The sequence below is a fragment of the Protopterus annectens genome, chromosome 13.part0 (genome assembly GCF_019279795.1).
Source record: "Protopterus annectens isolate FY-2018-M chromosome 13.part0, PAN1.0, whole genome shotgun sequence".
Lineage (NCBI taxonomy): Eukaryota > Metazoa > Chordata > Ceratodontiformes > Protopteridae > Protopterus > Protopterus annectens.
Window position 1 is genome coordinate 408,952,846 of NC_056747.1, and position 22,215 is coordinate 408,975,060.

Sequence of the window (22,215 nt, forward strand, 5' to 3'; positions counted from 1 at the left end):
CAGAAGAATGCAAAGTTCCTGTAATCACGGATGCACAGGTAAAAAAAAAAAAAAAAACTCACTCCCCAAAGCCAAGAACACAGCATCCATGGGACCTGGCAACATCCCAGGCTGCCTTCTGCATGAACTGCAGAATGAACTGGAACCTCACCTAAGTACCATGTTCAGTCATAGCCTCATCTCAGGCTTTGTGCCCATTGAATGGCGCACTGCAACGGTTATCCCACTCCACAAAGGGGGGGGGCCACAACAGACCCCAGGAACTAGCCTGGTCTGCAAGGCCATGGAACGTATCATCATGGAACTCTTAAAGACATTGGAGATCTCCAGACTCTGGATCCTGCACAGTTCAGGTTTTTAAAAGGCAGATCATGTCTTCTAAACCTGATGGACTTCTTTGAAGCAGTTACCAAAGCCATAGATGAAGGAAAGGTGGTTCACACAGCCTATATAGATCTCGCCAAGGCGTTCGACACCATCCTCCACTCTGGAATTAAAGATAAACTCACTAAACTAGGTATAAAGCCCTATGTCACAAGATGGGTTGCCAACTGGCTTACTGACGGAACCCACACTGTGAAAGTAGCAGACTCCAAATCAGACTTCAGACCAGTGACAAGTGGAGTACCACAGGGCTCAGTCCCGAGTCCTCTCCTGTTTGCTATCTACTTCTCTGAAGTACAGGCTAATGCAGAAGGTCTTTGGCTAACTAAATTCACAGATGACTGCAAACTAGGAGCCGTAATTGAAACTCCTAATGATGTGGACATCCTACAAAACTGCTTCACTGAGACAGATGCCTGGTGTCAAAGCCATGGTCTCAAGCTCAATGCCAAAAAGTGCATTGTCATCCCCTTTGGTAAAAACTATGTGGTAGTTCATGGGTACAGAGTTTTTACCATCGTTAAGTAGTGTCTACTTAACACTGAAAGTGTGATGAGACCTTGGGACACAGGTGGACAGTAGTCGCTCCTTTTGATAATCGCATCACCACAGTGGTCAGCAAATCCTTCTACATGGCACACCATCACAATCTCATCCAGAAAGAGGTCACTGTTCCCCTCTACTCATCACTCATTAGACCCATTATAGAGTACAACACCCCTTTTGGTATGTACCTCACAAGACATCTACAACAACTGGAAAGGCCGCAAAAATAACTCACAAAGAGGATTACTGGCCTCAAACGGATGCCTTACGCAGTCAGACTCAAAAAACTCCAGCTTTACTCCGTAGCATATCACCTACTCAGAGAGACGCTGTCTGTGTAACGCACAAAGCTATGTCAAACCCAGAGCTGTTGGACATGCTCCACTTAAAGAAATCCCCAATCCCTCCGAGCTACACGCTCTAGGGACCTAAACCTTGTCACCACAATGAACTGAACATGCTGGAGGGATAGTTGTCCCTTTTATATTTAGGGGCAGCACACTCAGTCTGAGGTGTGTTATGTTGGTGGTATGTTATGTTGGTGGGGCGTTGTGTAAAGGGAGAAGCTCTAGAGTTTTGGGATCCGATCTGGTCAAAGCAGCCAAGTCAGATCAGAGTATCCAATTTGAACCCATCAGTTGAGGAAGAACTGGACAACACATGAAACATTATGGTGAGTACGTAACTTTTTATTCCATCTTCTCATGCATCTGACCAGGAGCATTTACCAAAATGTTTCTCAGAGTGAAACTACTCGCACAAGACTAGGGATCCATCATTCACCCAAACATTCTGAACCTGCATCTGATGTTATAGATTTTTGATCACATGTGGGCACCAGTTTTAAACTGGTTGTATAACTGGTATTAACATAAGCTAGAAAGTCTGCAACTAGAAAGTTGTATTTATCCAAATGGAAAAGATTTTCTAGTTGATTCTAGAACACAGACCATATCTAGCCTAGATGGAGGCACAGTGTTTCTCCAGTACCTGTGTGAAGTGCTCAAATTTGGTTGGTCTTGCACTTCTGTCAAGGTACAGCTTTCTGCCATTTCGGCTCATTTGCCATTGGATCCCTGGCTTTGTACATCCACCAGTTCTTCAGGGGGGGTTGTACATGTTGAACCAACTTAAGCAAATAATGCCATCATATGATCTTAAGTTTGGTGTTGCAGGTAACCCTGTCTCCATTTGAACCTGCATCTAGCTCTTCATTGAAGGTTTTTACTTTGAAAAGTTTTACTTGTTCTGACTTTGGCTAGACCAAGCATTGAGTTGCAAGCACTCCTGTCTCTTCAGTCCTTTTAGGTTCTTTGTAAAGAAAAGGTGGCTCTTAGATCAGTCCTTCATTCATGTCTAAGGTGATTTCTGCATATAGTTTAGATCGATCTATTCACCTCCCTGCATTCTTCTCTGAACCTAGGAAAATATGAGCGAATTATGTATTTTCTGGATGTCCACAGACCACTCTGATACTACCCGGACAATGGAAAACATTAACAGATTGTCAGATGAACTGTCTGTTTCTTTCTTTTGAACGTAAGAAGAAAGGGCAACTGGCTTCAAAGTAGACTGTATACTGATGGCTATCTTAAACTATTCAGTTCTGCTGTACTCGCCATGTAATATGTCCCCAGCCCTCCAAAGTGTCATGGCACACACTGTGCTGTAGCTACATCTGGGGTCTTTAGGAAAGGAGTGGATATACTATACAGTCAGCAACTTGTTGCTTTGTGCACACTTTCACTGAAAACTACAAAATTGACTTCTGTGGAGCCAGAACAGGATTTGCTAGATTAATTCTCCAGTGTCTTTTGGTCTGCTTTTTCCACTTTTTCTGTCTAAGCCATGGTGGTCTTCCTGTATAGCTTTATGCTACTGCAACAATGATCTAGTCAAGCATACACTGTTATGAAGAGTTAGTTTACTTAATGTTCTTTGTCTTCAGCCCAGCATTGGGTTTGGAGAATCCCATCATCTTGGCATTTCCCCTGCTATTTAAGGAGTCCACATTTTAGATGGGTTTGGCAAAAGGAGTTTGTCTTGTATCAGCCTGGGTTTTTGAACTGTGGATTGCATGTTATTTGCTCCCGTTTTAATCATTTCTTTGTAGATTAGGCTTTGTGTAGTGCTGTAACATCCTGGTTCAGATGTCAAGGGCTCTGGAAAAGATGCTTTCCATGGCCTTGGTAGGTTTTCATGTTTGTTGCAGCTTTGATTGCACTGATGCCATAGTTATAGTCCTGCTTGAAGTGGATTGATTGTGGATCTCCTTTTTGTAAGACCTTCAGTGTGGTTCTGGCTGCTTCTTTACAAGAGGAATTTCATTTTTTTTGGGGGGGGGGGGGTCATCTTGCCATTGTAAAAAGTCCAGAAGAAGGGCAAATATTAGTCAGCTGTTGAATCCTTATCAGTTCTCCACTGAAACTGGCTTCTAGATGGGTCCTTGCTTACCAGACTGAGACTCCAGCAGAAACAGAAGTGTCTTCTGAATTGTAGGGCAGGGAGGTCTGTCTTGGGTCCCACTACAAAGTCTTACGTGAACCACTTCTCAAGGACCCTGCAGCAGTCCTGACTTCTGGCAAAGACTGCCTATGGAAGGCATTTTCAGAGATTTTAGTAGTTTATAAGTTCATACTAGGCTGTTGATCAAATAGATCATTTTGTAGTATAGCCACATGATCCCATTTCAACAGTGTCCTGTACATAGTTTGATCACAAAATCTCTAGAAACCTAGTTATGCATTCCTTTTTTTTTTTTTGTTGCCTGTGTAATCCAGAGCAGGCAGAATATCTACATGTTACCCCTTTCCATAAGGGATGGGTGCTATTCCAGGGATGAATTTGCTATTTTCTGCCCATTCATCCAGATTACATTTGAATAGAGTTAGAGAAGTACTTTGTTTATTTGGAGAGGAAGAGTATTTACAAAGAAGGGGAATTCTGTGTGACACGCGTATCCCTCCAACATTTTCAATTTATGTGGTAGAAGAGATTAAGATCTCTCTAACTTGTTTTATCCACCATTGGACCTGCAAATTTGCATTAGGTCTGAGACGATGGGATCTGTTGATTCAATATGAGAGGCAGCCTGTAAGATACAAAGAATAGAGACAAAGCTTTGAAACTGGCAGTATAGTTCTAAGTTCTAATGATTTGGAGCTTAGATTCCTTGGTGAGAAAAGGCCGTAGGCATTAAAGTTGTGTGAAGTGTTTTGACAGGTACATGCCAAAAGGGGCATTGCACTTTAATCAGTGCTAAATATAGTTGAATGACCACTTCCCTGGACCTTAAAACCATACCCTTACTAATAAGCTGCAGAATTAAAAATCTTTCAGTAGTGGATACATGGTGATCGAAGGACAGTTTTCAGTTCCCAGGTCCCTTACTACTGGATCGAGTTTCAGGGGTGTATTCAGTATGATATTTCCAGGGGGATGCCATGCTTGCCTAAGGGTACTGTTATATTTTTGGCATTTAATTTAAGTCCATGTTTTTGACATTGGCTATTTTTATGGGAAAATGCCTCTTGGAGAATCTTGGTGTCCTCTGGAGATTTAAAAATGGCACATTTTATAGTCCTCAGCAAGCTTGTTGAGCCATAAGCCCTTAACATAGAGTTTCACCTTGAAGAAGTAAATGCCAAAGAGTGGTCCAAGGACAGAGCCCTGTTTTACACCATTGGTGATGGTTCCTTTGGAAGAGCTGAAGCTGCCCACTTTATAATTTCCTGGGTTCAATTTGTTTGCCAGCTTGTTACCCATTGATTTGCATAGGGATTGCCATTTAGCTGGGTGATTTATTAACAATACTGTAGTCTGGAATGGTGTGGAATGCTTTTGTAAGATCTAGATATATGGTGTGTACTGTCCTACCACCCACGTACATTACTTCAGTAACCTCTTTGTAGAAGTCAACTAGGCTGAGTAAACAGAGCTTGCCCTTGACAAAACTAGATTGTTGTGGGTCAAGGATTAGTAGGGACTATGTCCTTATTTAGTAATTCCTTGCTGATCTTTCCAGTAACCAAGCAGATGAGGCTAGTCAGACTTGTGGGTCCATAATTACTTAGGTCATTTGGTGTCCCAGCTTTTTGCAGGGGATAGTTCTTGCTGTCCTCCATTCGTCTGTCATATAGCCTGTTGGGAGGCTAATACTGAATCTGTGCAAGGGGCTTCTCGGATACTGTTATCAGGCTAGACTGTAGGCATCCTGGTATGTTATTTGGCCCCATTGAAGCAGTGTTCTGGTCCTTTGCCTTGAAGATGACTAGGTAGATTTGGGAGGGCATTTATAGATGCTGGTGTGTTATCTGGGTGGGGAGTGAAGGTGGTGAGAAATTTCTCCACTAGTAGGTTGGCTATGCTGTCTGGGTCCGAGTAGGTGGATGATGTACTTTTAGCTCTGTGCAGTGCTGGACATTGTTTTGTTTGTTTTTGAGGTATCTAACATAACCATCTATAAACTGCTAACGTAGTGTCCACAGTTCCGAGCCATGCAGTCCAACACACCAAAATAACGTGAATATTCAGAACAAAAACAAAAGCAAGAGTACTAAAAGAACTTTATGCAATTAATAAAACCATGGTTTAGCACTTCAGTCCATATCACAGATGGGACTTTTTCAGAACCATGTGCGAGTCTTGAAACACAATTTAAATATCTTTCTCATTTTATCATATGCAAAGGGAAGAGTCTATCACCAGTCTAACTTATTTTTAAAAAAGCATTAATCAGTAGCACTTTAAGTTGCAGTCGATTAGAATACAAAACTTGACACAATGGTATATGTGTAAAAACAAAAAAAAAAAAAAAAAAAAAAAAATTATGAAAATACAAAATGTAATGTGAAATAACACATCCTAAACTTTATTAGATGTAATTTTTAATACTGGGCCAATAGAAACTTGTTCATTCAAGCCATAGCCGCAGGTTGCACCAAGCTTTAATTGACAAATCAATTTTTTTTCTAATTTTAGTTCCCAGAAGCTTCCACTCTCATAGTGCACAACTTTGAGGAGCCCCAAACCAAAATTTAGCAGAATTGCATTCCAAAGTGTGCTTAAGTAATGCATTATTAACATTGTTTTTTTTACAATAGCATACAGATGCTCATATTTCCTTTTTCTAAAAGTTTTGTCTTCATCGCATAGAATTTGGGCAAACCGTAGAATTGGCCAAATATACCACTCCTTTGGTGCCACAGTTCTTGAAGGCAAGGTAAGAATTATACATTGTTCCAAGATGAAGGGCTATTGTTTACATGCCCCAAATTTTTGGGTACTTCTGTGGTCTTTAATATTTTAAAGTGTGCTCAAAAAGATATTTATAGTTCCTTACTGTCTTGAAAAGAAAATTGGGTTTTCCACCAATTATCTTAAAAATGTCATCATTCGCCTTTAAAATATTCCAACTATAAACAATGTTTTTTAATTTTGTTTGAATAGGAATTAAAGGTGAGAACCAGTGAATTATTGTAATCATGTCTGGCCTGGTTGTTCAATGCCCCCTTCACTTCATGGAGCTTGTGCACAAGTCCTAACAAGGGGACATATCTAGTACCCCAACCTTTTAAAAAAAAAATAAAAATAAAAAAAAACGGGCTGGATATTTTCTGTTGAGAAACATATCCACTATTTTTTCAACTTCAGTCAAAAAGCTGTCAATTCAGAGCACATCCTCACTGCCCTTCCTAGTTTCTCCTTAAAAATTTTCTTGGTATGATAGGGGTGGCAACTTTTAAAATCCACATAACAATTAGAACATGAGGGTTTCCTATAAATATTTGAACCAAAACATTCCTGTAGCATAATTCTTGTATATGGTCACATCTAGAAAATCCACACTATCTTTCGATTGGGTATGAGTAAATTTCAGAAAAGACGTTTGTTAATATGTCAGGAATTCCTCAATTTTAAGTTGGTACCTTTCCATAGAATAAATACAACATCCAAAAAGCGGCGGTATATTTACCAATAATTACTGTATACTGAATTTTACACTCAGTTTTTCCCAACTGTACATAACCATGTTAGCAAATATAGAAGCACAATTAGCATCCATAGCCACCCCATTTGTTTGCCTAAAAACTCCCTCAAAGATGTAGGTAGTCAAAATAAGCTCTGACATCAACAATAAAATTTTAATAATACCATCCTCCAAGTCTGAGTTTCACAATAGCAGAGTGAACTAGCTGGAGAGACTGTCTTCATGAGGTATGCTTGAAAATAAATCCACAGCATCTATTGTAGAAAAACTAGCCAGTTTGTTAAAAAATGTGTGTATCTTTTTAAGAAAATCCCATAAATCTCTAATGTACAGTATATTTTATGAGACTCCTTCAGTATCTGATCCACAAAGGTAGCTAAAGTATATTTTTATTTAACATTTGTGTACTGGGAAAGTCTAACTGGGAAAGTCTAACTGGGACAGAGCCCGTTTTCAGCAGAGGCCTTTTTAGAAAACCCTCTCTGATGTCATGCCCTTAGAATGAGGGAGGAAACCCATGCAAATGCAGGGAGAACATTGCAGACTCTGCACGGAAGGCACTCCGAGAATCAAACCAGAGAACCTCTTGTTGTTGTGAGGTGACAAGGCTAACTGTTGCATTGTCGAATTTTGGACTGAGACAATGTCTGTAAGAGGGGTGAAATAACATCTTTATGATCTTGGGGATCCCAAAGAAAACTGGAACAAGAGGGTGTTTTATTAAGTAAATCTTATAGATAAGTGTAGTCGCTCACTGTAGCACAGCATCAAGAAATCCTTTTCCTTGTTAGGTATATTAATAGCATTACACGATGCACTAGTATATTTTATTAGTATCATGCAGCATATTGGAAATCTGATTCATTCCTATCCATAATAACAAATACCCCTTTCCTTATCTGATTTCGTAACCTGAACATGAGCATTCTCACTAATTTCCTTAAGCACTTTACATACATATTTAGTTAAATTTAAATCTCCTGCATTTCTGTTTAAGTTTGTACACTTCCCTTTCCCCGCCTTCAAAAATAGCAAGTGTGCTATTAAGGGAGGGGTGTACATAGTTATTTCTTTTAAAATTACTAAGAGGTGGTAAGTTTGCATTCTCTGCCATATCAGAAGGGTAAAATAATTCCAAATTAAATTTCCTCGTAAATAACTAACTCAGTGTGAGTTAACTTCATAAATACTGTGGGCACAAACTTACATTGTTTAATAAACTATTTGAAATGACTAATATGTAAATCCAAAAAAAAAACACAACTCTTCTATTCCTTCACAAATCCAAGTATATAGAATATACAAATGAAGAACACCAAATGCTGTGCGTTTGAAATTTTAATTCTGGTACCTCGGCCTTCGCCTTCTCCTTCTGGTATTCCAGGAGAAGGCGAAGGCCGAGGTACCAGAATTAAAATTTCAAACGCACAGCATTTGGTGTTCTTCATTTGTATATTCTATAATATGTAAATCCGTATAGTTTAAATATATTAAATCCTTTGAAGGTGTGCACAATCCCCCCCCCCCCCATGTGTCATCTAAATATGCTCCTTGCTGTTACTAGAAAAACCCTGAAAGTTTAACAATTCCAGTTCTCCTGCGTCCCCCCCCCCTTCCTGGTTCTCTCCTTCCCTCTCTGTCTGTATGTCCCCCCCCCCCCTAGTATTTTGAGGTCTTTCAGAGCTTCTTATCTGGGGAAAGTTAATTTCACAGTTGTCATCAAAAACTCTTTATCCATTAGTTTCAGGTGTGCTATTCTGTTCATCTACCCTTTGACTAGTTTTATTTGCACAGGATGACTTCGTATTGGACTAATGTTCCCTTGTTGCATTCCAGGCTTAACTGGACAAAGGGTTGTTGTGAATAACAAAAAGGTCATCGTACATTTGGTAGTTGCATAGCAGTATGGAATAAGATGTCACTACTGAATATTCTGATAATTTCTATATCATCCTAACGTATGAACAAGACTTAACTCTTGTTGTTCTGGTGCCATTGAAGCTTGGTGAAGTGATTGTCACTTGAGCAGACCAGAATTCATCTGCTAAGGTTCACACATTTCTCTGAAAATAAATACATCTCATTCACCGAAATAATAATGTAGATCCTTGCCAATATCTTGCAGTTTCGTATGGGTATCCTTGACATTATAGTTCATACATTTATAGGTTAATAGGCTATTGATATGGAGGAACATTTACAGCCAAGCCACAAAATTGTAAGTTGTGAATTCCAATAGTCTCGCTTCAGTCTTCTCAAGTCCTAGGAGATAAGTTGTCATGGGACTACTCCATTTTGCCAGGGCTTTTCCGCATTGGTCTGCACCCTGCCAAACGCACACAGCATGCATTGACATCAGAGTGCTAAGTGATATGTATGGCTAGCCAGCTGGTGCCAGTGGACTACATTTAGCAGTGTTGGATGAGTCGTGTGATTTCTCCCTTCTCATTTTTTTTTCTTTGATAATTAACTTTCGACTATTTTATGGGTACATTCCTTTACTATTAAGTCAGTAAGAGTCCTAAGAATGTTTCACATACATACGTTGTTTCAGTACGTCACCATTATAGGGAGAAAATTGGATATCTTTTTACCTTCCAGAAAGTTTTCTTGAAGCCTGTAAAAATCATACCACTTTGTTTCTTTTTCTATGTTCAGGCTTTAAAAATAAAGAAAAACTGCAGGTTTTAACACGTATGATGTTTATAAGTGATGTTTTAAAGGCCAAATTTGCAGTGCTTCAGATACTAACAGAACTTGGTTATTTGTTGTATATTTATGTTGGTCTTTAAATGTAAAGGGCAAGATTTATTTAAGGAAGGAGTACAAAACTGCATGCAAGATATCCTTTGTAAAAATTACTCCCTTGTTGTGAGAAGTACCTACAACAAAGACATAAGAAAAGTGGTTTAAAGATGCATGTTTTGTGTGTGCGCCATTTTCCAAACCTGATAAAGGCAATGGTGGCCTTTTTAAACAGAAACAAAGCTTTTAGTTCATGTTACACACTGAGTGTAGTATTTTAGTTTTGGTTTGCTTTGTGTTTAAATACTGCTTAAGTGCTGTTTATTGGTGTTTGAAACATCACAGTAATGAATAAATGCTACTGTTATTTGTATGTAATTTGCCTAATTGGTTGCAGAAGTATTCTTAATTAAGTGCTCTGATCAAAGAACATTTTTCTAGTTAAAATTTGATTTACTGCAAGCTGAATTGTGGATGTTTGGCCAGGATATTTGGGAAATTCTTCTGATCTTCAGACAAATGCTATGGACTAACTTTTACCCAAGCTGCTACTAGAACAAGACAGGAGGAGTCTGTTTACTTTTTGCCACATTAGTTGTTTGGAGATTAATTATGGGGTATGTTGGGAGAGTAATTTCATTGTTGTATATTTTTCGTAGATTTTATTTTGGTTTAAATTGTGTAATGTTTATGTACACTGATTCAACAGGTAGCACATTTGCCTGCTTTTGGAAGATCAGAAGATTGTGGCTTCTGTTCCCACACTAGGTGCTTGAATTTATTTTCAAATGCTAACTGCACTGAAGCATTTGGAAGGTACTGCATTCTTGTGTGCTTTCCTTCACACGAGGTGTTTAAACCAGTCACATCTGCCTGAGTTGTTGGTAGCTGAAGTGGATGTCAAAGATGCACCACCTCCATTAAAAAGACTAGGGAGAATTTCACAAATGCCCATTCCAAATTTTCCCTAGCCAGTACGAGTACAACTTCTGGTCTCTCCTGAAAAAAAAATGTACACTCCTTCATCCTCTCTAGCACAACCATTTTTATGATTACCAAAATGAATATTGATAGTTGCTTTTAAGGAATTGTCCGTCCACTTATCACATCCATTTTATTCCTATTCTACAATAACAGCATGAGCAACAAAATTAATGTTGGTTAGTATAGCGTCATTTGCTTGTAAATAAGGCTCATTAAGTTCTTTTTCATGTATGTGGGGGTATTTCCAGTGAAAATTAAATCATTTTTGAGTGGATTGCTAATTTGTCATTTGTGTGCACTCATTTTTCTCTTCTAGGTGTATAGAATAATCACAAACTTCCTGTTTTTTGGTCCAGTTGGATTTAACTTCTTATTTAACATGATTTTCTTGTATCCTTTGTAAGAAGTGACTTAATAGAAGTATTCTGGCAACTGGAGGTCAGATAGATATGTATGTTAGTTGTGATGCTGTAATCTAATGTTACAAGCTACTAGTGTCTGAAAACAATGTTAATTCAGTCTTGGATGTTTTGGTTCGGAAGTGTTTAAAAAGCCTAAATTAGGCTGGTATTTCCTTTTTTTTGTGTCCCATTTGGTGCAGGTCTGTTTTATGGTTTATATGCTGAAAAGTTGAGCAGGTACCATAGAGTCCTTTCTTACAGCTGTAGGAAGCTATTGTAGTGATTTGTCTTATTTCCTGCAATTTACCTACACATGGATGCTTCAGAAATTGAAGATTGTTTTGTTATGAGTTTTAGACTTGTCATGTGCCTGTTTTTGACCCAGAGCTAACACTTATTAAAATTACTACTCCAACACGTTACTCCAACACGTTATAGTAGGAAGAGCTGCTCTACAGGTCTGTGGCATGTTGATGAACTACTGAAATACTGAAATTTAACTTTCTTGAGCAGAATGCAAAAAAGTGCATCATAAATGCCTTAAAATGTTTATTCAGAGAGGCTTACTTTAATATTTCATGCAGAGAGCTGCGCGAGAGAAAGTGTAAATCACGTGCTTTAAGAATAGTGACTTATGGTGCCTGCTTAAGCTTGTGAAAAGTGGAAGCTGTGCAGTAGTGATTGAAACTGTACACGGCTTGAATTAAGATGTCATGCTGTATGCTTTTGTGTGTGTATATATACACGTGTATGTAAGTGTGTGTGTGCATATAACATCTTTAATTATCACTAGTGACATAGGCAAGCTTACATTCATATAAAAGTAATGAAACCATGATCTTCATCGTGTTACACTGCTGCAGTCATTACACTTGGGTTATCCTACCATCAGGCGGTTCCCCAGTCGGCCTGAGTTCCAAAGTCTTGGTCCGGTGTCGGTTGCTGTCGCCTCCTTCCTGACGTCAGTGTGACAGGGGTATACAAGATGCAACAGACGCCATTTTCTTCAGTCTTTCCTGCCGCGCGGTGCCCGAAGCAAAAGCAGTTCGCAAGTGCCGGTCGGCAGTCTCCTGAGATTTTCATTCCGAATCCAGAACCGAAGTCTTCTACAAAGCTAAGTACCTCGTTGGGGAAACTTTTTCTTGCCTCAGACCGATGTCAGTAAAAGTTAATAACTGTGTATTTCTTGTGGGAAGCAAATACCTCATAAGGATTTCCATTCTTATTGTATCCCATGCCTAGGCCCAGACCACGACGTCACTGGTTGTCTGTTTTGTGCTAGGTTTAACAAACGCACTATTAAACGTCGGTTTGATTTTGCCCGACATTATTTTGGTAGTTATACCATACTGTCGGAACTTCCGACGACCGGAATACATAAAAAGCGCAAAGACAAGGATAGGCATCCAAGGGCCAAAACTGACAAAGCCTCACAAAGCCTCTTCTAGGCCAGTCGCTGGTTCTCCGGTTTTCAGCGAGGTGCCTTCGCAGCCCCTGATGACTGCTTCTGTAGAAACACATGCCGCCTCTGACTCCCACGTGGAGATGGCTGGGCCTTCGGGTGCACAAGTTATTCAGCCTACCGAAACAAACCCTTCAGAGGGATCCGGAGTAGCTGAGCTGCCTGCAGCTTCAGAGGGTGTTTTCAGACCTACTCAGTTGAGCATTAAATCCTCTGCCAAGTCTAAACCAGCTTTAAAATGTAAAACAAATACAGCATTCTCCAGTACAGGCCTCCATGCCTAAGAAACAAATGCCGAAGACCTAATCGCTCTGTTCAGGGGGTCCCATCCCCCTCCTGATAAAAGGCCTAGACAGGATGCAGGCTATGACTCATCTGACCAGGTGTCCGTCTCTTCAGATTCATCCTCAGACCTAGGATATTCTTTACCCCCTTATGAGGATTCTGATGCAGAGGAGTCCATTCTATCAGCCTCTCCGCCTGAGGACTACTCCTTTGGGGAAGCCTTGCATACCATGAGGGAGCATTTCCATTGGGAAGGCCAGGATTACTCAGAATCCAACAAAAAGCTCAGAGACTTCCTTTTATTACCTCAACACAGAGCCCTTGCTATTCTGCCAGTGTTAGATATTGTGGATGATATGTATACTGAATCCAGCTTAAATCCTGATTCTTTACCTTCAGCCCCAGTTAAACCTGACCGATACTACAGAGTCCCTGACTCACAAATTTCTGTACAAAAACCCTGTTGCTGACCCTGAAACTATTTCTGAGGGACCCAAAGGGGTTAAGGCCTCATCAGCCAAGAATCCAGTTCCCTCTGACAGATTCCAGAGCATTAAGACAGATGGGGAAGGAAAGTATATACGTCTGCAACTTTAGCAATGAGAGCCTTAAATTGCAAGTTTCGCATGCTAAAATATCAGCAATTTTTACTGTTTCAGTTGAAACAAAAACTGCTTCGAGATTCAGATCCTCCTACTTTTAATAAAATGCAGGATTTATTGCATGCAGCTGAACAGGTGGGAAAACATACTTTGCAATGTGGTTTTAATTCTTTAGAGGCCTCCTGTAGAGCAGCAGTTACAGGGTCTGTCATTAGAAGACATGCTTGGTTAAAAGAACATGCGTTACCAGATCATGTTAAAGCAAAATTATTGGATGCACCTTTGCAGCAGGATGTGTTTGGAGTAAAGGCAGAAGAGGTATTAAAGAAAATGGAGGATAAGGCAAAATCTATGCAAACGGTGAAGGATTTCTTACAGGTTCAGCCTCCTAGATTTAGCAGAAATTGGCTAACTAAGAATCTGTCCTTTCCAGTTACAGATGGACCTCAAAGGGGCAGATACAGACGTCCAAGAGGTAGAGGTCAGCCAAAAGGTCCTTACAGGCCTCGACAATGGGTTGCATCAGGCCAGAAAGAAGGGGAAGCAGGCCCCAACCATATAAAAAGCAGCCCCAATGACTTCCCACTACAGCTGCCAAATAACTCTCTCTTGGCAGCCCCCTTGGGAGGAAAACTGGCACTTTTCTATCACAATTGGCATATGATCATCAAAGACAAATGGGTTCTCAATATTGTATCTCAAGGTTACAGGTTCCACTTTCACACTCTGCCAAGGTTAAAAGGAATGCCAAATCTGCCACCAAATCAATGGGCAGAGGCTCAAAAACAAATTACAGCACTCGTGGATATGAGAGCTATTCAAAAGGTACCACCACAGGAGCAAGGACAAGGATTTTACTCAAGACTCTGATTCCCAGGAAGGACAAAGCCTGGAGGCCCATTCTGGACCTTTCTTCTCTAAACGCTTACCTGGATGTTCCGGAATTCAAAATGTTGACACTACAGCAGCTGCTTCCCATGCTGGGCAATAAAGCTTGGCTCGTGACATTGGACCTCAAGGAGGCATACCTGCATGTCCCTAGCAGACAAAACTGCAGAAGATACCTCGGATTCATAGCTGGTTCAATGCACTATCAATTCTCTGCACAGCCCTTTGGCTTGTCTACTGCACCCAGGGTCATCACAAAGTGCCTGGCACCAATAATTGCATTTTGCACACATAAGGGAATTCAAATTTATCCATACCTGGACGGCTGCCTGATTCATGCAGAGAGCAAGGACATTCTTCTAAAGCATCTGGCATTTGTAAAAAAGTTAAGTTGCCTGGGGTGCACAGTAAACAAAAAGAAATCAAAACTAGTGCCCTCACAAGAGATAATATTCCTGGGTGCCAGCTTGAATACAACGGCCCAAATGGCTTATCTCACACCAGACAAGCAAGGACAACTGACTCGGTACTTTCAATTGATGGCAACAAAGACCCAACTCCCTGCAAGAAAAATTCTGCAGGCCTTGGGTTACATGGCATCTTGCATACTACCAATTCCATATGCCAGACTGCATATGAGGAAACTACAATGGTACCTAAGGAATGTATGGTCTCAACACCGTCAAAGTTTGGAAACAGTTATACCACTAATTCCTTGCCTTCAACAGGAGTTTCAATGGTGGGCTCAAGCTTGTCACCTCAACAAGGGACAGCCTTTTACTCAACCCACAGCCAGGCAAACACTGACAACAGATGCATCGGATTACACCTGGGGAGCACACATGGCAGGCAACTGTATTCAGGGCAAGTGGCCCGCAGAACAAAGGCATCTTCACATCAATCAAAAAGAGATGCTAGCTGTACAAAATGCCCTTATAGCCTTCAAGGACCTGCTGCATCCAGGACAACTACTATTAAAGACAGACGACACTACAGTTATGTGGTACATAAACAAGCAATGGGGCACTCACTCCTACCCCCTCTGCAGGCAAGCCATGACCTTGTGGAACACAGCTCTAAACTATCAAGTTCATCTGCAAGCACAATTCCTGCCAGGAGAGAAAAACACCCTGGCAGACGACTTGAGCAGAAACGTCATGGATCCTCACGAATGGGAATTGAATCCACAAATATTCAGAATGATAACACAAAAATGGTGGAGCCCAGACCTAGATACGTTTGCATCCCCCAATAAACTGCCAGCTACAGAAGTTCTGCACAAGGAGTTACCATCCACAAGCATGGAAAGTGGATGCCCTCTCATTCAGCTGGAAAAACCTACAAGTATACGCTTTCCCACCACTACCTCTCCTGCCAAAGGTACTCATAAAAGCCAGGCAAGAAGAGCCAAAGATTATCCTGATTGGGTACCAGCAATCTTAAAGAACTTGGCACAAGGACCACCCTGGATTTTGCCTCAAATCCCACGTCTGCTGACTCAGCACAACAATCGGATACTACACAGCCAGATAAAGACTTTAAACCTAGCTGCATGGAAGATTCCTTAGTCAAGCAAGCAATGCCACTCTCCAAAGCTGTTATGGATGTCATTCTGGAGGCCAGAAGGCCTAGTACCAGGAAAGCCTATTTGGATAAATGGAAGAGATTCTGTGCCTGGAACCAAGCTCACAGCCTTGACCCTCATGTCCCAAACATTCCTCAGATACTACAATATTTAACTGAGATGCCTGACAAAGGCCTCTCCTTCTCATCCATCATGATCCACGCCTCTGCCATCTCTGCTCATTACAACACTGATCCACCAATTATCTCTAATCCTTTGCTAAGACAGTTCCTCAGAGGGGCTAAAAACATAAGACTGCCCTGTAGAGCACCTACTCCAACTTGGGACCTCAACTTTGTTTTGCAGAAATTAACTTTACCTCCTTTTGAGCCAGCTAACCCAGCAGAATTAAAATATATCTCTTGGAAAACTGCTCTGCTCCTGGCATAACATTAGCACGAAGAGTTTCAGAATTAGTCACTAATGGCAGTAGAACTTTTCCTCATTTTCCACCAGGACAGGGTGTCTTTAAGAACTAACCCTACGTTTATGCCAAAGGTGGTTTCTAGTGTGGCTCTAAACCAAACTATTCATTTGCCATATTTTTATCCAAAACCACAGAGTAAAGGGGAGAGACTACTGCATTCCTTGGACATTTACAGGCAGTTACGCTTCTACTTGGACAAAACCAAAGCTTTCAGGAAATCTGAGCAATTATTGGTAGCATATGCTGCAGGAGCACAGAGAAAAGCCATTTCAAAACAGACTGATAGGACATTGTATACGTTTCTGCTATACACACCATGGGAAACCTGTACCTAGCAGCATTAGATCTCACTCCACGAGGGCAACAGCCACTTCAACTGCCTACCTCAGACGAGTACCTACCAAAGATATTTTGGAAGCAGCAACTTGGAGTTCTGTACATACCTTCACCAAGCTTTACCATCTGCCTCTATACTCTAAATCCAGAGCTGGCTTCGCCACTGCAGTGCTGCAGGTCCTTATAGCCACCCCTAATGCTTTATAGAACCAGCCACCCTACCTCAGCTTTGGGATTCTACCCAAGTGTAATGACTGCAGCAGTGTAACACTATGAACATAGTACAGATGTCCTTCAAGAATGCAACTGCAGTCATAACATATGGGTTGTCCTGCCTGAGGCAGCCCTCGGTCGGCTGGATTCCAAAGTCTGGGTCCGACGTCGGCTGATGTCGCATTTCTCTCCGTCAGAGCGGCTGGAGTATATAAGCATCAGCCGACGCCTTCTTCAGTCTTTCTTGCCACGCAGTGTCCGAAGCAGAAGCAGTTCACAAGTGCCGGTCGGTCAGCTCCTGTATTCTTCGAAACCGAAGTCATCAAAAAAGCTAAGTACCCCATTGGGGACCTTTTCTTGCCTCAGCTGATGTCAGAAATTACTGAAAGTAAATAATTGTTTGTCTTGTGGTAAACAAATACCTCATAAGGATTTCCACTCTTACTGCCTCCCTTGCCTTGGCCCAGACCACGACGTCTCGGCCTGTGCCGCCTGTGCTCGCTTCAATAAGCGCACTCAGGCGCCGGGCGGAGTTCGCTGAAGACTTTTTTGGCGAAAAATTTGATTATACAATGCCGCCGGAACAACCGACAACGCAGACTCCTAAGAAACGAAAAGACTGGGACTGACATCCTCGGCCCGCGTCTTCCACCGACACCACGCCAAAACTAACCGCGAGTGCCCCGGTTCCCTCTGAAGTAGTTATTCCACCGCTCCGAACCGAAAACACCGCATTACCGATACCTCCGATACTGGAGGCCACTCCGCCAGTTATTGATTTTCCTCCGGATACTGAAACCGAGGAAATGCCAGAGACCATTGCTGTTGATAAGGTCACTCCTGCACGTGGAGCGGCTAGGCCTCCCATGTCCATGTCTATCAAGGCCTACACACGTGCTAAGGCAGCCAGCAAGTCCAGGCATCTTACTGCTAAAACCTTACCTCAGCCTCAGCCTACTCCTGAAACTCAAATCATGTCTATGGCCGCAGATTTAATTTCCCTGATCAGAGGTTCCCAGGCCCATCCTGAGAGAGGATCCCAGCCTCCTCCTGATAAGAGGCCCAGGGTTGAACTCTCTGACCCTCTTCCTTCAGATGAAGATTCTGAGGACTCTGTTCACTCCGAAAGCCAGGAAGAGCCCTTCCAGACCTATGAGGATTCAGATGCAGAGGACTCCATTCCCTCGGCCTCCCCTCCTGAGGATATTTCTTTTGGGGAAGTTCTGCATTCCATGAGGGAGCATTTTAAGTGGCAAGGCCAGTAATGTTCAGATTCCAGAAAGTGCCTTTGAACCTTCCTTAAAAAGCCCCAACACAGACCCTTAGCTATACCTCCTGTGCTTGATGTTTTGGATGATTTATACTCCGACTCCAGTGTTACCCCTGATACTCTTCCTCCTGCTCCTGTCAAGCCTGACAGATACTATAGGGTCCCAGAAACCCATTCTCATTTCTTTAAGGCCCATGCTGTTGATTTAGAAACAATTTCCCAGGGGCCTAAAGGGCTTTCAGCTACCACCTCCAAAAACCCTTTGCCTTCCAACAGGGAAGCAAGGTCCTTAGAGAGATGGGGGAAGAAGGTTTACACCTCCACTACTTTATCTATGAGAGCTCTCAATTGTCTCTCTCACATGTTTCAATGTCAGGATTTCCTGTTAGATGATTTACAGAAAAGATTGGCCTCTCCTGAACCTTTAGATATGCACAGCCTCCTGCAAAGACTTCCTAATTCTCAGCAGGTTAGCAATCACTTTCTACAGTGTGGATATGATTCATTGGAGGCTTCATGTAGGGCAGCTATGACAGGGGCGGTCATTCGTAGACATGCATGGTTAAAAGAACAACCTTTACCAGATCATGTTAAGGCAAAACTTCTTGACGCACCCTTGGAAAAGAACAAGCTTTTTGGTGCTAATGCTAAAGATCTGTTAAAGTCCATTGAGGAAAAAGCCAAGTCAGTTCAGACAGTCAAAGATTTCCTCCAGGTTCAGGCGCCCAGATTCAGCAGGAACTGGCCTTCTAAAAACTGGTCCTTTCCTAATCCTGAAAGATTTCAAAGGGGCAAAAACAGGCGTGCCCGAGGAAGAGGGCAATACAGAGGATCCTACAGGGGACAACTATGGCAATACAGAGGATCCTACAGGGGACAACTATGGCAACCAGCAAACCAAAGAAGTGACACGGGTTTCTCCTGCCCTGCAGGGACAATCTCAATGACTTTCCTCTAGTTCCGCTAACCAAGGAGCAAACAGAAGCTCCTTTGGGCGGAAAGTTATCTTTGTTTTCAAAAAATTGGCACAAACTGACAAGACAAATGGATTTTGGACATTATAGACCACGGTTACAGGTTCCATTTTCATACCTTGCCAAGAAAACAGGGCATGCCAAACCTTCCACAAAATCAGAGGGCAGAGGCTATCAAGCAAATTTCTCTGCTTGCTCAGATCAAAGCAATAGAAAAAGTTCCACAACAAGAACAAGGTCAGGGGGTTTATTCAAGACTGTTCCTTGTTCCAAGAAAAGAAACTCGATGGAGACCAATACTGGACTTGTCCGCTTTAAACACTTTTCTCATAGTACCAAAGTTTAAAATGCTGACTCTACAGCAACTCCTTCCCATGCTGGGCAAGGGGTCTTGGCTGATTACTCTGGACCTCAAGGAGGCATACCTGCATGTCCCTATCAGACACAGCTGCAGAAGATACCTCAGATTTCTTGCAGGGCCAGAGCATTATCAATTCTCAGCATTGCCATTTGGCTTATCTACTGCACCCAGAGTATTCACGAAATGCCTGGCATCAGTAATTGCTCATTGCAGGCTCCAGGGGATTCAAATCTACCCGTACCTGGACGATTGCCTCATACAAGCGGACAACAAACTAACCTTGACAAAAAACTTGAATTATGTCATACACTTGCTACAGGCTCTGGGATACACAGTCAACTTTCAAAAGTCAAAACTTCAGCCATCCCAGCAAATAACCTTCTTAGGAGCCAAACTAGACACAGCTTCTCAAATGGCTTACCTGACAGAAGACGAGCAAAAGAAGTTAACCCATTACTTCAAAAGTTTAGCAAAGCTCACCCAGATGACTGCAAGGAGTTTCCTACAGGCCCTGGGTTACATGGCATCCAGCATTCTCCTGGTTCCACTAGCAAGACTTCACATGAGAAAGCTTCAATGGTACTTAAAAAGCTTATGGTCTCAACACAGCAACAACCTAGAAGCAACTATTCCACTCATTCCATGTCTTCAAAAGGAATTTCTATGGTGGGCCACAGTAAGCCAGTCAAACACAGGTATGTCATTCAAAAAACATCAGATAACACAGACCATGACCACAGACGCCTCAGACCTTGGATGGGGGGCGCACATGGAGGGCAGATGTATTCAAGGGCAATGGTCTCCAAAGGAAACACATCTGCATATCAACCAAAAAGAAATGCTAGCAGTAATGCATGCCATCGAGGCCTTTGCACAACAACTTCAACAAGGCCACCTACTAATACGGACAGACAACACCACTGTGATGTGGTACATAAACAAGCAGGGGGGCACTCATTCTTACCCCCTTTGCAGACTGACAATGAATCTTTGGGAAAAATCACTGGGTCTAAACATAGTTACAATCCCAGTTTGTTCCAGGCAAAGACAATGTTCTGGCGGACAGTCTAAGCAGGAATTTCCTAGACCCCCACGAATGGAGGCTACATCCAGACGTCTTTTTACGACTCACCTCGACATGGGGCAGGCCGGACGTAGACCTATTTGCCTCCCACCATAATCATCACCTACAAAAGTTCTGCTCAAGGACATATCATCCACAAGCATGGAAAATAGATGACCTCTCATTCAACTGGAGCTCCCTGATAATTTATGCATTTCCAACTCTGCCACTGATGACCACAGTGTTGTTAATGATCAAAGCAGAACAGCCGAAGGGGATCCTAATAGCTCCAGACTGGCCAAGACAACACTGGTACCCACTACTACGGAGCATATGTCACAACAAGTCGTGGGCCCTTCCACAATGGCCCCAACTTTTGACTCAACACAACTTCAGGACAGTTCATCCCAACATCCAGACGCTACAGCTAACAGCTTGGGAAATCCCATAACCTCAATTTACCTCTCTCCAAGGAAGTTCAGCGGATACTAACAGAAGCCCGCAGACCATCCACCAGAAAGGCTTACTCAGCCAAATGGAAGAGATTCAGCATTTGGAATACCAACAAGGGTCATGATGCATCACTTTTGAGCATTCCTCTCATTCTGGAATACTTGGCAGATGTGTTGCATAAAGGACTCTCATACTCTTCCATAAAAATACATGCTTCAGCTATCTCGGCTAGATACAACACTGATCCACCTGTGTTTTCACATCCTTTAAGGCAATTTCTTAGAGGAATCAAGAATATAAAGCCCCCAAGAAAGGCACCAGTACCAGCTTGGGACCTCAATTTTGTCCTAGAAAAATTGACTCTACCTCCCTTCGAGCCAGCAGCTTCTGTGGATTTACAATTTCTTTCCTGGAAGACAGCTTTCCTGCTGGCCATTACCTCAGCAAGAAGGGTTTCAGAATTACAGGCCTTAATGGCAATACCACCGTTCATAACTTTTCACAGAGACAGGGTCTCCTTACGAACCAACCCTACCTTTCTGCCAAAAGTGGTATCTAGGGTTTCTTTAAATCAAGCAATTCACCTGCCTACTTTCTTTCCCAATCCTGAGAACAAAGCGGAAAGACTGTTACATACCTTGGACATACACAGACAACTTCGCTACTACCTAGACAGAACCAAGACCAGTAGGAAGTCTGATCAGCTTTTTGTAGCTTACGCCCCTGGAGTACAAGGAAAAGCAATTTCCAAACAGACAATTTCAAAATGGATTGGACATTGCATCAGATTCTGTTATTCCTTCCATGGAAAGAGTGTGCCAGCCAATGTCAGACCACACTCCACCAGAGCTACAGCCACCTCTACAGCTTTTTTAAGAGGGGTGCCTACAAAAGACATTCTAGAAGCTGCTACATGGAGCTCCGGGCATACATTTTCCAAACACTACAACCTCCCTTTATATTCCAGATCCAGAGCAGGCTTTGCTTCAGCAGTCCTGCAGGGATTGATAGCTACACCATCCTTTTCTTAGGGCATACCACCTCCCCCAGCTCTAAGCTATGGTATTCAACCCATATGTTATGACTGCAGTTGCATTCTTGAAGGACATAGTACAGTTTTGTACCTACCATAAATGTAGATGTCCGATAGATATGCAACTGCAATCGGGTTTTCCCTCCCTCCTTCCCCTCTATGCCTTGGGTCCACT

At 42.1% G+C, this 22,215-nt stretch overlaps 1 protein-coding gene across 1 annotated transcript in view; it reads left to right on the top strand.

Annotated features, from left to right (window-relative positions):
* DERL2 (derlin 2) overlaps positions 1–22,215 on the top strand; it is a 352,209-nt gene that overhangs the window by 71,088 nt on the left and 258,906 nt on the right. The window contains exon 3 of the mRNA XM_044054041.1: positions 10,965–11,047. Within this exon, the coding sequence (XP_043909976.1) occupies positions 10,965–11,047 (83 nt within the window). The remainder of the gene's footprint in view (positions 1–10,964; positions 11,048–22,215) is intronic.